Source organism: Canis aureus, chromosome 2, assembly GCF_053574225.1.
Source record: "Canis aureus isolate CA01 chromosome 2, VMU_Caureus_v.1.0, whole genome shotgun sequence".
Taxonomy (NCBI): domain Eukaryota; kingdom Metazoa; phylum Chordata; class Mammalia; order Carnivora; family Canidae; genus Canis; species Canis aureus.
The window spans coordinates 5,165,539-5,181,500 of NC_135612.1; the positions used below are offsets into that span (position 1 = coordinate 5,165,539).

Here is a 15,962-nt window from a genome sequence, read left to right on the forward strand (position 1 = left end):
TGCAGAGTTGAAATCCAACTTAAGAATGTGAAGTGCCCAAGGCCACTTCATGAAGGATCTGAGACAAGGTCCTCTCCTTCCATTTTGTAAGTTCTGTATCTTCGTGTCGCACCATGTTCCTATTACACATCTCTCTATTTTTACTTTTGGCAGCTTCTCAGGGAGGGTGAAACATATGCTTGACAACATAGCTGCTGGTAAGATACCAGAGAAGTTTGTTTTCTCATTGCACCTTTTAAGATATGCCCTGTTGATCGAGTAAAGTATGACCTACGGAGCAAAGTATGGAGATTGTTTCTGATGTTTCCATTACGTAGACATGATCATGATATATTTCAACAACCATCTTTTTAAAAGAAAGGACTCATTGGACTTAATATTCAAACAAGAAGGTCATCTACATATTTAAATCACAAGAATGAAACATAGAAGCAGGCCCTGGATGCATGTTTGTAAAGCCATTTTGCAATGAAATGTAAAGACCGGCACTATAATGCCTTTTATGGGATCAGGTTAATGCTTACTGTGCCTGGAGCTTCCCCGTTTGACAAAGAAGAGTTTAGATTTATCAAATGTTAAACACATGGCTTTAACGGTTCGTAATAGGAACATTCCTGAGGGATTTGCACTAGTTGTGAGGTTGTATTCACTTCACTTTATTTCTTTCCTGTGGCTCTCCCATTTCCCTTTGGGATGTGTTTCATGTGTCTGTTATTGCTTTGAAGATTTTTCATTTCTATCTCATGCTTAACACCTGCCATTGACTCTTGTATAACTTATGAGAAATGAATGGCATTCTTCCCCCGGGTTCCAGTCTTTATAAGGTGAAGGCACTTGTGCTGATTTAGGGGGAAAAAAAATGTAAATTTCACCCCTTTTGTACTAATTTGAGATTTTACTTTTGGGGGGGTTGATAAATTTTTTGAAACTTCGTATTTTATTTTTATTTTTTTATCTCTTTTATTATTACACTGTGGAATAAAGCAAAATAACAGAAATCTTGTGGGTTTTTTTTCAGATAATACATACATGAGAACACTGAATATAGAGATCACTTGAGACACCAGAAAATTCTTCTAGAAGATTATTTTATTCCCAGTTATCTTTAGATTTTTGACCTTTGTTAAATGGTGATAAATATCTTGTCACAATTCAAATCTGAAAAGAGACTTAGACGTTGCTACATCATAAAATGGTTTATGCAGGGTAGTATTCAGGACTCAATCATGAATGTCTGCCTGTTAATCATATGGGGAGATTGTCTATACTTTAAGTTTATGCCTGTCAGTGTGTAGGTGGCAAGAGCAGTACATTCTGAGTATAAACTGATCATCACTGAAATGAATAACAGAAAAATGTATTTGTGAATGTGCTTCCAGAGTGAATCGATGGAAAACATTCAGCTTGTATTTAGGTGGTTGTATCTGTTACTTTTCTGTTTTTATCAGATTTGAATTATGAGATTGAAATTAGGTTTTAAGAAAAAAAAAACATTGTGGTTTGAGAAAACCTTGCATTTAAAGGAATACTACTTATTTTCTTAAAGTAATTTCTTAATTTTCATTTAAGAAAAGAAAATAAGAAGTATTTGCCTTTCTGGAAGGGTGATTCTTTCTCATAATTTTCTGACCTTTTCTCAGCTGGTGCCAGGACCATATAACTTTTACAGATATTACAGCTTCCCTTAAATTTAAGCCTTCATAATTTAAGCCTTTTTAGTTTGGGAAGAAAGAAGAACACACATCTTTTAATCTCATCAGAATGATATTTTGATTCTAAACAGATCATTTAATAAGTAAATATAATGTTCTTAAGAGGCTTGAGTGGGAATTTTGGCAAGTGGCAAGCACATGAGTTTCAGCAGTGATGACTATTTTCAAAAAACATTCTGAGGCCAGTTTCTTGATGTCCTATTTCTGATTCTCCTTCAAAATGAATTTAGAGTTACATGCAATCATATTTAGAACAAATTTAGGTGGCATTCTTTGGATAAAGAAAATCTATAAAACTTGTTTTTTACGAGATAGAATGGCCATGATTAGATGCGTTAAGATGAGGAAAAAGTCCTGCACTTAAACAATTTTCATGTACCTTAAGTATTATCTCCTAGCCACACAAATGACTGAAATGAATCAGGGGTCCCACTTACATTCGGAAAATTTAAAGTTATTTAATCATAAGATTTCTATCATTATAATCACACTTCTATCTCCTTTTTTTTTTTTTTTTACATTTTTATCTTCTCCCTATTTTTTTGCCCATTATGAAATGGATTTTTTTTGCCATTTTGTCTGCGAACCCTAAATAAATGGTGAGGATGTAGGACTTAGAACTGACTAACATGTCTCTAGTTTTCTTTGACAATTATTAATATCTGTGTATCAGATTGATAATGATTGCCCACTGTTTTCTAAGGTTTGCTCACATCAATGGTAATGTAAACCAATTAATTGATTCCTTCTCCTCTCTTTGGCCTTGGTCTCCTTCTCTCTTCTAATCTTTTTGCTTTTAATTATATATATATATATATAATTGTATATAATAATAAATAGTATATATATACAATTATATATATATAAAAAACACATATATAATAGAAAGTATATAGTTTGTGTATATGTATCTTAAATTTGTAATTTGAACCTGAGTTTATTTTCTGAATTGTAGATTGAGATATCAAACTGCCTGTTCAACACCTTCATTTTACTAGGTACTCTAATGGTTTGAATTTATTTAATACTTTTAACAATCTTTTTTTTGCCCACCCACCGCCCCTCTGATAACCACCAGTTTGTTCTCTGTATTTAATAATTTGTCTTTTTTCCTTTCTTTGATCACTTTTGATTCTTAAAATCGATATATGAGTAAAATCATATGGTATTTGTCTTTCTCTAACTTACTTCACTTAACATTATACCCTCTAGGTTCATCCATGCTGTTGCAAATGGCAAAAATCTCATTCTTTTTTATGTCTGAGTAATATTCCATTCCATATCTTTCTCCATGCATCTATTGATGGATATTTAGGTTGCTTTCATACCTTGGCTACTGTAAATAATTCTGGAATAAACACAGGTATCTTTTCAAATTAGTGTTTTTGTTTTCTTTGGGTAAATACCCAGTAGTGGAATTGCTGGATCAGATCGTAATTCTAATTTTAATTTTTTGAGGAATCTTCACACAGTTTTCCACAGTGGCTGCAACAATTTGCATCTCCACCAACGGGGTACAAGTGTTCCTTTTTCTTCACATCCTCATCAACACTTGTTATTTCTTGTCCTTTTTATTTTATTTTTAAAATTTTTAAAAATATTTTATTTGTGAGAGAGACTGAGCGAGCTCAAGAGAGAGCATAAGTAGGCGGAAGGGGCAGAGGACGAGGGAGAAGCAGACTTCCCACTGAGTAGGGAGCCTGATGCAGGGCTCAATCTGAGGACCCTGGAATCATGACCTGAGCCAAAGGCAGATGCTTAACTGACTGAGTCACCCAGGTGCCCCTGTCCTTTTGATTTTAGCCATTCTGACAGGTCTAAGGTGATATCCAATTATGGTTTTGATTGCATTTCCCTGATGATTAGTGATGTTAAATATCTTTTCATGCATATGTTGGCCATATGTATGTTTTCTTTGGAAAAATGTCTATTCAGGCCCTCTGCCCATTTTTAAATCAGATTATTTGGGTTTTTTGGGTATGTGTTGAATTGTATTCTTTATATATTTTGGATATTAAACCCTTATCGAATATATCATTTGCAAATATCTTCTCTCATTCAGTAGGTTGCCTTGTTGTTTTTCAGATAGTTTCCTTCACTGTTTAAAACCTTTTTATTTTGGTGTAGTTCCAACAGTTTAATTTTGCTTTTGTTTTCCTTGCCTGAAGAGACATATCTAGAAAAAATGTTATCATGGCCAGTGTCAAAGAAATTACTGCCTATGTTTTCTTCTATGAGTTTTATGATTTATTTTAGGTTTCATATTTTGATCTTTAATCCATTTTATTTTTGTGTATGGTATAAGAAAATGGTCCAGTTTCATTCTTTTGCATGTACCTGTTCAGTTTTCCCAACACCATTTATTTAAAAGATTATCTTTTCCCCATTGTATATTCTTGCCTCCTTTGTCATAGATTAAGTGACCATATAATTGTGGGGTGTTTTTTTTTTCTGGGCTTTCTGTTATGTTCTATTGATCTATATGTCTATTTCTGTGCCTATATCATATTGGTTTGATCATTATACCTTTGCGGTATATCTAAAAATCTGGGATTATGACTTCCAGCTTTGTTATTCTTTCTCAAGATTGCTTTGGCTATTTGAGGTCTTTTGTATTTCCATACAAATTTTAGTATTATTTATTCTACTTCCATAAAAAGTATTATTGGTATTTTGATAGAAATTGCATGAAATCTCTAGATTGCTTTAGGTAATAGGGGCATTTTAACAATATTGGTTCTTCCTATCTATGAACATGAAATATTTTTCCATTTGTGTCATCCTCGATTTATTTTATCAACGTTTTATAGGTTTTGGAGAATAGGTCTTTTACCTCCTTGGTTGCAGCAACTGCAAATTTTGAAGTCAGTATTATCTCCATTTTGCTGATGAGAAAGCATCCAGACAGGTTAACTTGTTTAAGGTCATAATTTATATTACACGTGTATGTGCATGCATTTATATGTTTAAAAACTAAATAATGTTAAGATTAATAATACAGTTTTTAAAATATACGCATAGGACAATGACTAGATTTTGAGAACTCAAGTGTTAGTTGACCTTTACTCTTCCATAATATGGCCTATGTATGCATTAAGCCACTAAGATCTTGCGATTCTTTTTGAAGTATCATTGTATGAATCCTTAGTACTAATTTTTAAGAGTATAATAATGTATCATTCCAATTTCCAGGAAAATACTGGCTTATGGAAACACGTCTACGTCTTTATGCATCCAAAAGATCCTAAGGTATGATTAGTGATAGAAGGCTTTTTGTTTTGTAGTCATATTCCTACCATGGTCTTGGCCTTGTTTCTTTCTAGGCTTTATCCCCAAACACTTTTTTCCTGGTTGAGAATTTTGACTTGTATTTACAAAGTAAGACTCTCAAAATTGATCAGTAGAGTTTTTTAATCAGTTCTCTTCTTTTTATGAAGGTTTTTCAATTCTATACTGGGTAAGTCTTTATTAAAGGCATTTTCTGGGACATCTGGGTGGCTCAGAAGCTGAGCATCTGCCTTTGGCTCAGGGCATGATTCCAGAGTCCCGGGATCAAAGCCCACGTCGGGCTCCCTGCATGGAGCCTGCATCTCCCTCTGCCTGTGTCTCTGACTGTCTCTCTCTGTGTGTCTCTCATGAATAAATAAATAAATAAAACTTTTTAAAAAGGAATTTTCTGAAAAATTTGATATATATTCATTAGCCATTATATATAGCTAGTTATAGGACAAATACGATCTGCAAACTTATTATGTGCCGACAGTTAGCTAAGACAGGCAAAATTCCCATTCTTAATATATTGCTCAGGTGGGAGATATTGGACATCAAATAATCAATTTTCAGTTGGTGTTAAGTGTAGGAAGAAAACCAGAGAAGATGACGGGACAGTGACTGGATGGCTTATGGCACTGGCCCCAAACTGTGCAAGATCTAATCATGTTTAAGATCAGAAAGCCTAATGTGGCCATTGCACAGTGATTGAAGAGGAAGATGGTACAAGGTAAGTTGAGAGTCATAGGCAAGAGTCAGATATATTGGTTCTCCTCCTACCAAATACAAAGACATTGTATTTGCTTCAACTGTGACAGAAAGTCATCTGTGTATTTTAAGCCAGGAAATAACATGAGTTAAAAACATGCTTTGAAAATCTATTCTGGCCTCAGTGTTGGGAATGGTAACTAGGGCCAACGGAAAGAATGTGTGTGCTTCATGGGCTCAGCGTTTGACAGAGTTTGACAGGTAAAGGTACTCACAGTGCATACACACTAGTGAGTACTTTTACCTCCATCCATCCTTCCTGTGAAAGAATAGAACATTTTTCAGAAATCTTTGACACACATACCATGTTAATTACATTTTACAAACATATAGACAAAATTAAAACTCATTTTTGCCCACTTAGAGTTAGAAATGTTTGGATTGGTAGGTTCATAGTGAAATGGCTTTTTTTTTTTTTTTTCAGTACATCTAGTGTTACATGATATTTTTCAAGGGGCAAACTATTTTTCAAGGGGCATTTTGATTTGGGAAAGTGGCTGAAACTCTTTAATGTAATGTGTTTGAATTGTTACATTGTTCCCAATAATAGTATACAGTGGTACCATGGGACAGGGCAATTTCCTGCCATCTTATGCGGTCCTGTACTGGTGGGATATGAGATCATGTCATGAAATCCACGAGTGTGATTTATAAGACCCTTTGCTCAATTTTGCCTGATGTCATAGAGTAGACTTGCCTAAGGGCTATGTAGCAAGTGAGGTATGACTTCTCTAACCCCAATTTGTTTCTTTTTATTTTAATTAAAATAGAGTAAGAAAATAATTTTGTTAATGTGAAAGTGGCCTTCTACTTTACTTGATCTAGTTTTCTTTTAAGAAATCTGTTTTCCTTTAAGGATATTATTACTGACATAACTCTTTAGTTTTATGAAAATGTTTCAGTAATTTTGTGTCTTTTTTCCAAAGCCTTTACTCATAGTAGTCACAATAAGAAACAAAGCAGCCATAGTTTCTAAGGTCCAGTAGGAATATATTTATTGAGAGGAAAAAATTATAAAGGACAGCATGCAGAAATTTTTATATAAAGTAGTCCCAAGTGATATTGATAGAAATTATTTTTGATATCTTATGTTTCAAAATATGCTGTAGAAAAACAGAAAAAGACGATGCAATTGAATTATTTTTACATGCATCACAGTATATCACTTTGGCCTGTTCTGTTCATTACAATGGCAAATAGAGCACTTGCACCACAGAAAGCCAGGCTTCATAATTAAGTGACATCTATTTATATTTTATACCCATATTCAAGGGATGGAAAATTCATTCTGCAAACTTTATTTTTTAAAATGGATTACGAAAAGATATCATGGTTTTTTCCTCAACTTACAAGTCTCGGCTAAGTAAAAAAAAAGGAAAAAGTAGTCTATCTGTCATCTAAGTTTCATTCTATAGAAGACTAAGATTTGGTGCAATGACTAAGTTATTGTCTAAAGAAGACACCAGACTCTGCATTTGATGTCTGCACCTAGAACTTAGTACAAGGATGCCTCATGCTGTCATGGGTCACACGTATACAGACAAGGCCAGGACAACTGCTGATCTCCTTTCTCACTTTCCTACCTGGTGGCTAACAGGTCTCACTTGCAGTTTTCAAAACTAGCAGAAATGATGTCTGTGCAAGCCTGTTTAGAGTCCGTGCATTCCCTTTTGGAAAAGTGGTTCATGACTGCCGCTGCAGTATGGCTCCGTGATGGCAGTTTTAACTATTTGCTGATTGCACCTACAGAGCACCAGCAGTATTCCCCGATATTCCCTTGTGGACTACAGCCAAGACAGAGGAAACCAAGGGACCTGAGCCTAGACAGCAGGGCTCCCAAATCATAAGTTTGATAATAATAATGACACACAGGAATGGAGAGACTACAGGGAATATCTAGAGCAAATCTTACACACGACAGATGCCACTTGATAAACGTAGTTTAAAAAGAACATACTTAAATTCCATGTGCATGTGCAGCTGTTAAGCTATTTCTTTGTGTTAGACATATTCTAAATGATATAAATGATTCTAAAAGAGATACATTTATATAAAATTTGAAAAAATACAAGTCTTCAGAAAAACCACCCACAGTATCAACATTTAGGAAAATAACTGTTAGATATTTGGCACATTTATGACCAGCAGTTTTCATAAATGTATAAATATGAATAACATATATATTTTTCTGAATATAGGATTATAGTTATTTTATGCAATTTAAGAAATAACAAAACAGGCAATATTCTAAACGCTGTGTAAATATTAATCCTCAAAAACCCTATAAGATAAGCATTACTATTACTTCCATTAAATGAATCTACCCTAATGTTCATCAACAGGTAAATGGATAAATAAATTTTGATGTATCCATAAAATGGAATGTTTTTCAGCCACTACAAGAGATGAAGTACTGGTATGTGCTACAATATGGGGGAAGCTTAAAACATGACACTAAGTAAAAGAAACCAGGCAAAAAAAAAAAAAAAAAAAAAAAAAGGTCACATTTTATAAGATTCTTTTTACATGAAATAAGCAAAATGAGAGAGAACGCAGGTATATGCTATATGCTTGCTAGGAGTTAAGGGTAGGGATTAATGGGGAATGATTACTTGACAGATACTCAGTTTTTCTCTAGGTAATGAAAATGTTTTCAAACTAGAAAGAAGTGATGGTTGCAGAGTACTGTGAATGCACTAAATGCCACTGAATTGTACACTTTATTTATTATTATTTATTTGTTTGGTTTAGAGAGGGAGAGAGAGAGAGAAAGGGGGAGGAATGGCAGAGGGAGAGAGAGAATCTTAAGCTGGTTCCACACCCAGCATGGAGCCCCACTCAGGCCCTGATCTCACAACACTGAGATCGTGACCTGAGCCGAAAACAAGAGCCTGACACTTAACCAACTGAGCTACTCAGGTGCCCCTGAATTGTACATGTTAGAATGGTTCATATGTTATATGAACTTCACCTCCATAAAGAAATAAATGAGAAAACTGAAGCACAGAGAGGTTTATTAATTTGCCCAAGGTCTTAACGGCTAGTAGGTTGTAGATCTAGGACTTAAGCTACAGCAATCTATGTCCATATACTATGCATTTAATTATAGTGAGGTACTACAAGTAGGATTGTATTTCTAGATTTAACTTGATGCTTTTGTAAGCAGTTTTCCTTAACATTAAGCAAATATTCCTAAAATGTTCATTTGTAAAATATAAAATGAATGTAACTAGCAAACTTTTCATATTATTAAATAATGAAATATGTAGCTTTGTCTGGAGCTCTTACTTTTTTCTTATTAGTTTCCTTCTTTGCTCCCCCTTCTCCCCTATACTACAGTAATCTTTGTCTGCTTTTTTCCCCTCCATGAACTCTAGACTATTTAACACCTGACACTCTGAACATTTCCCTCTTCCTGCCAGCAGAGCAAGAAAGGCAAACTTTGGAGACACTTGATTTTCTACCTGAAATGAGATGAGCTTTGGAAAAGCTTAAAGAAAATATGCTTTTTGCTCATGTGTCTCAGAATGCAGAAAGAATGAAATGGGCACATGTCAGCCCAAGACAGAAAGCAGAGGAGATGCCACTTCATGTGCAGGAGCATGTTCAGAAGATAGTTGCTAATGAAAATTGAATACATAAAAGCAAAAAACAACCAGACAATTCTTCAAAACAAGAGAGGAATTGGAAAAAGAACATTTGGGAAGGAAAAAGATGTGAATGTTTTCTAAAAGAAGGTACAAACCCAACTCCTAGAAGCAGGAGATGGAGTGAGATGAAAATTATTACAGGCATAAGGAACAGCAAGTATGAAGAGCTGGAGAGAGAAAGGTGATAAATTGTTCTTGAACTCAGAAGTTTCCTGTGATGCAGAAAATGAGGAGGCAAGTGGTTCAAGAAAGGTGGAGAGAAGGCTGGTGCCAGACCATGTATGACAGAATTTGTCACTAAAAAAAAATTCACTAAAGAATATTATTTCTAATTCATAGTGGCCAACACAGGGTCCCATTATCTAAAACTCATATGTACGTTGACCCACACACAACTCACCCATTTCTGACAACCTGAGCTGGTCTGTACCTTTGCAACAAAACCAGTTCATTGATCACCTATATAGATGACACGGCATTGCCAGATGAATATAAACACTTCTAATTACTTACTTTTTGCACAGATGTCACAAACTGGCATTACATTTTAAGTTGCACTGATGTAAGGAGTTTTGATTTTATTATAGGCCCAATGGGAACTTACAGAAGAGTTTTCAAAACCTGAGTAAGGAAAGAAGATTTGCATTTTGAATCACAAACAATGGTCTGTAAAGAAAACATTGGACAGGGCAGGGGTAGAAGTAGGGAGAGTATAGGAGACTATTACAGTCATGAGGTAAAAATGTTAGGTAGTGACTATGAAGATGGGTAGACGGATTCAAGATGTGTTTCAGTGTTGGTACCAACGGTGTTAGTAAGTTGGATGTGGAAACAGATTGAAGGAAGAATTAAGAATGACTTAGGGATTCTGTTTGGTATAACTGTGGATATCATACATGCAAGTGGGGGAAGATGGGAGGAATGGTTTGGTATAGACATGGAGATCGTAGAATCAAATTTTGCTAAACACAAACTTGTTACAAGAGAGTCAAATGGATGAAGAGTATCATTTGTTTAAAAGCTGGTTTCTCTCCGGTTAGATTAAAACAAGATGTTTACACCCCCTGATCCTAGAATTCTTAACAATCATCTTAGCAGTGCTTTTGATGAACTTATGAAGTGGTCTGATTGTAATACTGCTAAACTCTGCACAGTTAATGGTTACCTGTGGGAAGATAAATTGCTGGCCTGTAAGCAGAGAGAGTTCCTGGTACTTACATATCTCAAAAATGTCCTGTTAGTCTTTTTATGAATCAGGTTCATTTAGGTTTTAGATTAGAAAAAATGGATTTGTATTAGAAGTATAGATTTACACTCAAATTTAAATGGTAGAAGTGAAAAAAGTCTTGTAAAATACCATAGCTTATAGGAAGAGTGCCAGAAAGGAGAAATAAAGACAAGTCAGCAACTTCCTTAGATTTCCAGAGAATAACCTTTGAATTCATACTAATTAGCTTCAAAGGTCCTGGAAAATTTGACCCCAGCAACTGGCCTGTTGAACTTTGTCAAGCACGAATAGCAATTTAGTTCTTTGGTTGGCTGGTGAGGACATGACAAGCTATCTGAAGAATTTCTCATTTACTAAGAAATTTCCTTATGGTACACATGACAGCATTAACTCAATACCGCCAACAAACTCCCTGTTGTATTTTTACCTGTCTTTTGAAATATTATCCTTGATATTACCAAAATAAGACGCATGGTGTCATAACATTGGGTGCATTTTAGGGCAAATTCTTGCTTCTGTGAGGGCTTTTCTTTATGAGTTTATTTCCATTCTGGTAACATGAAAGTTCATCTTATGAGTCTACCTCTGGGATCATCTTTTCACTCAGACCACAGGTTTAAGCATATTTCTCCAATCTTAAGCTTCCGTGGACATGAGCACATAGTACAAATGGTATATCTAATGCCAAAGACAGTAGAAATAATGTCAAGCCATGGTCATCGATTCTTTTATTTTTTAGTTCATATCACTCCAAGAGAAGAAATTTACCTCATTCTCTCTAGTTTCTATTTCCTGCAGAGTTTCTTAGTGCATAAAGCCAAGATTAGTTGTTTTATTAGGAAAAGATTATTGAAAAATATCATTTACTCTGCTGTTTCATGGATTTTTTTCAGAATGTTCAGTAGCAGAAACACATATCCTTGAGGATTACTTTTAGTCATGGTTGAAGATCTTAAATGTGACAAATTTTTAATTTGGAAGACTAAGGGTTGACAATAGGCCAACTACTTCAACTTCGGAAGACAATGACAACAGCCAGTATTAATTGTTGCTAAATATAGTAGACATACCCCTTATCCCAAGTGAGTCATATCTGCCTGGTGGGAGCTTTCTCAGGGATATTACCATGAACAATGTAATAGATTCTTTATTCTGATTTATCTGTGGGAACACAGTTATAACGATGAGATTTTGATCAGGGCACAAGCTGGTAGCCTCACTAACTACTACGTTCTAATGCCCATGGGTAATCCACTTAACAATTGAGATAGTATTTTTTACTCTTATCCGTGGAACAAATTCCCTCCAAATGTATATTATGGATTCTTTATGCCTTTGAAAAAAACTTGTATACTAAATATAAATATTTCTTTCTGGGTAAGATTAGATTTGGCTGAACTGGTATCTATAACTACCCAGGGTCTGTACAGCTATTATCCCTAATGCGCCATGTGGTAATAACTCAGTCAGCTCTGTGCTTTTTAAACCAATCCTCAATCCCACTCCATCAATTTGTGTGTGTGACTGGTGTTAGTTCCGATTGCTTGCTAAAATCCCATGCTTTTCACTGCATGTAGTTCCCAAAGCAGAAGGTACTGTTTGTTAAATCTGCAGAAAGATTTAAAGTATTGGTTATCAATACTCCACAGTTGTTATTGCTAAGGAATGAGATTTTTTTATTGTCAGGCTAGTTCTCCTGCAGATCTAAACTGGCAAATTTTGAAGGCGTTGCTATAGATTTCAGTGCTCTGGGGATTTTTTTTTTCTCTCTCTCATCAACGTTACACTATATAACCCACCACACCTCTAGAACTCCACCTAATATTTACAATATTAAAGTGGACTTTTATTTTAAAATAACACCAGTAGCTCTTTTGATTTTATGATTTACCTAGTCAGGAAACCTCACAGAGATTACGATAAGCTCTTACCCCTGAAACTTGACTCCTATCTCTTTATCTTTTCAATATTAGTAGCTAAGCACATATAATGAGCTAGGTAGGTGAATTACTGAATCTTCCCTATGTTCTAGGAACTAAAAAGATAAAAAAGATAGATGTCTGGACTTTAGCAGATGGAATAATCCATCTTCCCTGGGTAGAGTGAAAGGAGGTGTTTGACTTGGACCTTGAAGAATTGTGCCAGATGCAAAAGGTGGAGAAAGATTCAAGCCAAAGGTATAGAGCCTGTTTTTTTGGCAAAAGGCTTGAGCAATGGAATGTAGGAAGGACCCAGAGTGACCTTGTAGCTGAATACAGACGGGCCCATTAGACGACCCACCTTGAAATACCCATAGGCCCTACCTAACCAATGGGTTACTTACAACAAGGCACAGTTGCCAAAAAGGGGGGAAATTCCAAATGTTGCCATATCTCCTCACCTTCCTCCTTTAAAAACAGCCCTCACCCACTGCCTCTTTTCAGACAGTCTCTAGTTTTCTGTCCTGCCCACTCCTCCCTGTGTATTCAATAAACTTTTCTCTCCCTTGTTCTGCATCAGGTGAATACTTTCACCTCCAGTGCCATTGCCGTCCACCTCATGGTCCCCTGCCTTTGGTCAGGATTTAAACATTGAGATACCACAGAAAGGAAATTAATTTGAAAAGGCACAAAGTTGGGAGAAAAGTATGTCCTTTTTTTCCTTCATGTTAGCAAAAATTCTCTTTCAGTGCTATTTTAATCTTAAGGCAACACATGTGATTAAGAACCCCCTATCAGATACACAAGTAAGCGATAAATGTGAAGGATACCATTTTTGTGCTAAAAATTTTTTTGAAAGGTATGATGAGATTGGATTTTGTGCCTCAATTGTAACTTACTCTGAAGAATATTTGTGTGCCAGAAAAAAAAATGTAGAGTCAATATTGCTAAATAAGGGTAGACTTTTGGGGGGCATGAAGAGGTCATAACTTCTACTAATGTATACATTTAAGAAAAAATCAGAATAGTCTTGTTAATCCAGAAGAAACATTATTTGCTCAAAAGTTTCCCCAAATACTGTTTTTATAACTATAGCAAGGTAGATAAATAATAAATACCCATTCTCTGGGAAAAATTATAGGAACATAGTCTGGACACTGTATTGATAATGTGTTTGAGACTTCCTATTCTATCAATATGACAAGAAAAGAAGTAATGTAAAATGTTTCATTCCTTTTTTTAAAAAAAAAGATTTATTTATTTATTTTAGAGAGAGAGAGAGAGTGAGCAGGAGTGGGAGGGGCAGAGGGAAGAGAGAAACTCAAGCAAAGAAGACTCCACGTTGAGCATGGAGCCCCATGGGGGGCTCCATCTCACCACCCCGAGATTAGGATCCCAGATGAAACCAAGAGTCAGTCACTCAACCTATGGAACCACCCAGGCACCTGTAAGTGTTTCCTTCTTTTTAATATGAACTGGGTAGCTGAAGCGGTTGGTGTGTGGAGAACAATACGGCTACATATAAATAATTTTATTATTCATCTTAATTTCTACACCAATAAGGGAATTGTCTTGGCATTGTTGTTATAATTACAATCTTTTTGGAAAGGCAAGGTATTGAAAAGAAATTTAATGTGGTGAATAAAAGCCTGCAAAAGAGCTACAAGACTATGGGAATTGTACCTTGGTGATTATTCCTGAGATTTATGTTTCGAAGAGGTACTTTACAATTGTAACATCAGTGCAGTAGTTTCTAGTAGGTTCAAATTTTGGATGAGGTTAATTACTCAACAAAAATTGTCCTTTTCCTGTTTACAAGCTTGTATCTTCATTTGTGTCCACAAGCCCTTTCTTATTTCTTCCATGTTGTTAAAACTGATTTTCTTTAACATTCTCCTATGACACAGATCAACAAGGGAATCAGTTCTATTAAAGAAGATCTTTAGAATGAAATCAACTGTGGAATGTTTTACAAATGTGGTTCAATAAACTCCATATAATTTCAAAAGAAAATGATGCATACAAGAGCATCTTGGGAATTAGCATAAAAAACACTGCTTCACTTAGACTCATGCAAGAAGGACCTTTGGGAGAATAGGACTACTTTTAAATAGCCTGATTGGAAAAAAAAAATCTCTTACTGGGGTTCTAAAGAACACAATTTGCATATTAATAGAAGATTAAAGTGCCCATCAAGTATTCTGAAGCAGTTACTTTCTCTTGTCTATTTTGTTCTTCACATAAACATCTTTCATAATAAAAAGAAACTTGTGCCTTTGCTGCTATCTCAATGAGTCTCCAAGGCTTCCTATTACAATAGGACAGATTTTTAAAATGTCTAAAACCCTTGAATAAAGCTCTTTAGATTTGTATTTATTAACACAATGAAAGGGTTACTTTTAGGAAAAAATAAAACACTTTGGAAGAAAAAAACATATCAGAAAATGATTTTTAAGGAAGACTCCCCCCCACCAAGAAAAAGAAAAAAGAAGAAGAAAAAAAAAAAAGAAAATACACAGAACTAATAAAGAAATAAAAACTCAAAAATTCCTCTAGTAAATAATATATATTGCAAAAGTGAATTTTAGGTGTAGTTTCAGCAAAAAGAAAAAAGAAAAGTAAAAAGAGACATTTATGCGTGGAAGAAGCCCTGCAGCAATTATAATAGAGTTCCATCGTGCCCAAAATACAATTGTAGCTTCATATTTCCCACATGAGTTCCAAATAATGTTGTGAGTATATTTTTGTAGTGAAAGATAAGTGTTGCTCCTCCTAATTCTCCGTAAAATTAAGAACTCAGAAATATATTTGAAATAGCAAATGATCAAAATCCACATAAAGTTCACAATATAAGAGAATCGCTTTTTGTGTGCCAAGTTTTAGGCAGGAAACAAACAGGATTTATTTATTTAACAACCAATGTGGGTAGTGAAAAATAACATCGCCCCCCTTCCCACCCCTCAGCCACTTCTGCTTCTTTTGCTTCTGAAGCTGCCCTAAATTGAAAGACCTGAGAGTATGGCATGCCACTGCTTCCTCTGGAGTTTGACAAGGAGCAGTCATACTCAGTCATACGGAACACAGATTTTTTTTTCATTGATTTTAATATAAACGACTGCTATTTTCCAGATATAGTCTCTAAGCTGAACAATTTATTTTTTAAAGAATAGCATCTTTCTGTCTCTTCAATTAAGAATGTGTGGGATAAAAGTGAATCGTATGTGGATTAGCTTTTCACACACTCTCAGGGTCTTAAATGTGAAATAACCATTTCCATTATGATTAGGCCCTATTCCCTTTCTATGAATGTATTATATGCACCCTCAGCTTGAAAATGATACTTTGAACAATGGACTTTTGTCTGCCTGTTTGGTCTAGCTTTCCTTGCTTTTAGTTCCTAGGCCTCTGTAACCCC

At 35.0% G+C, this 15,962-nt stretch overlaps 1 protein-coding gene across 28 annotated transcripts in view; it reads left to right on the top strand.

Moving 5' to 3' along the window:
* Positions 1–15,962, top strand: part of LOC144292196 (uncharacterized) — a 165,509-nt gene that overhangs the window by 94,767 nt on the left and 54,780 nt on the right. For 3 of the 28 annotated variants that reach the window (XR_013359703.1, XM_077862214.1, XM_077862242.1), the window contains one exon: positions 154–1,458. The exons of the other annotated variants lie outside the window; for them this stretch is intronic. Coding sequence is in view for 2 of the 3 variants with exons in the window: in XM_077862242.1 (XP_077718368.1) it covers positions 154–262 (109 nt within the window). In the remaining variant the exon portion in view is untranslated. Of the gene's footprint in view, positions 1–153; positions 1,459–15,962 lie in introns of those variants that run through there. 28 annotated transcript variants of the gene reach the window in all.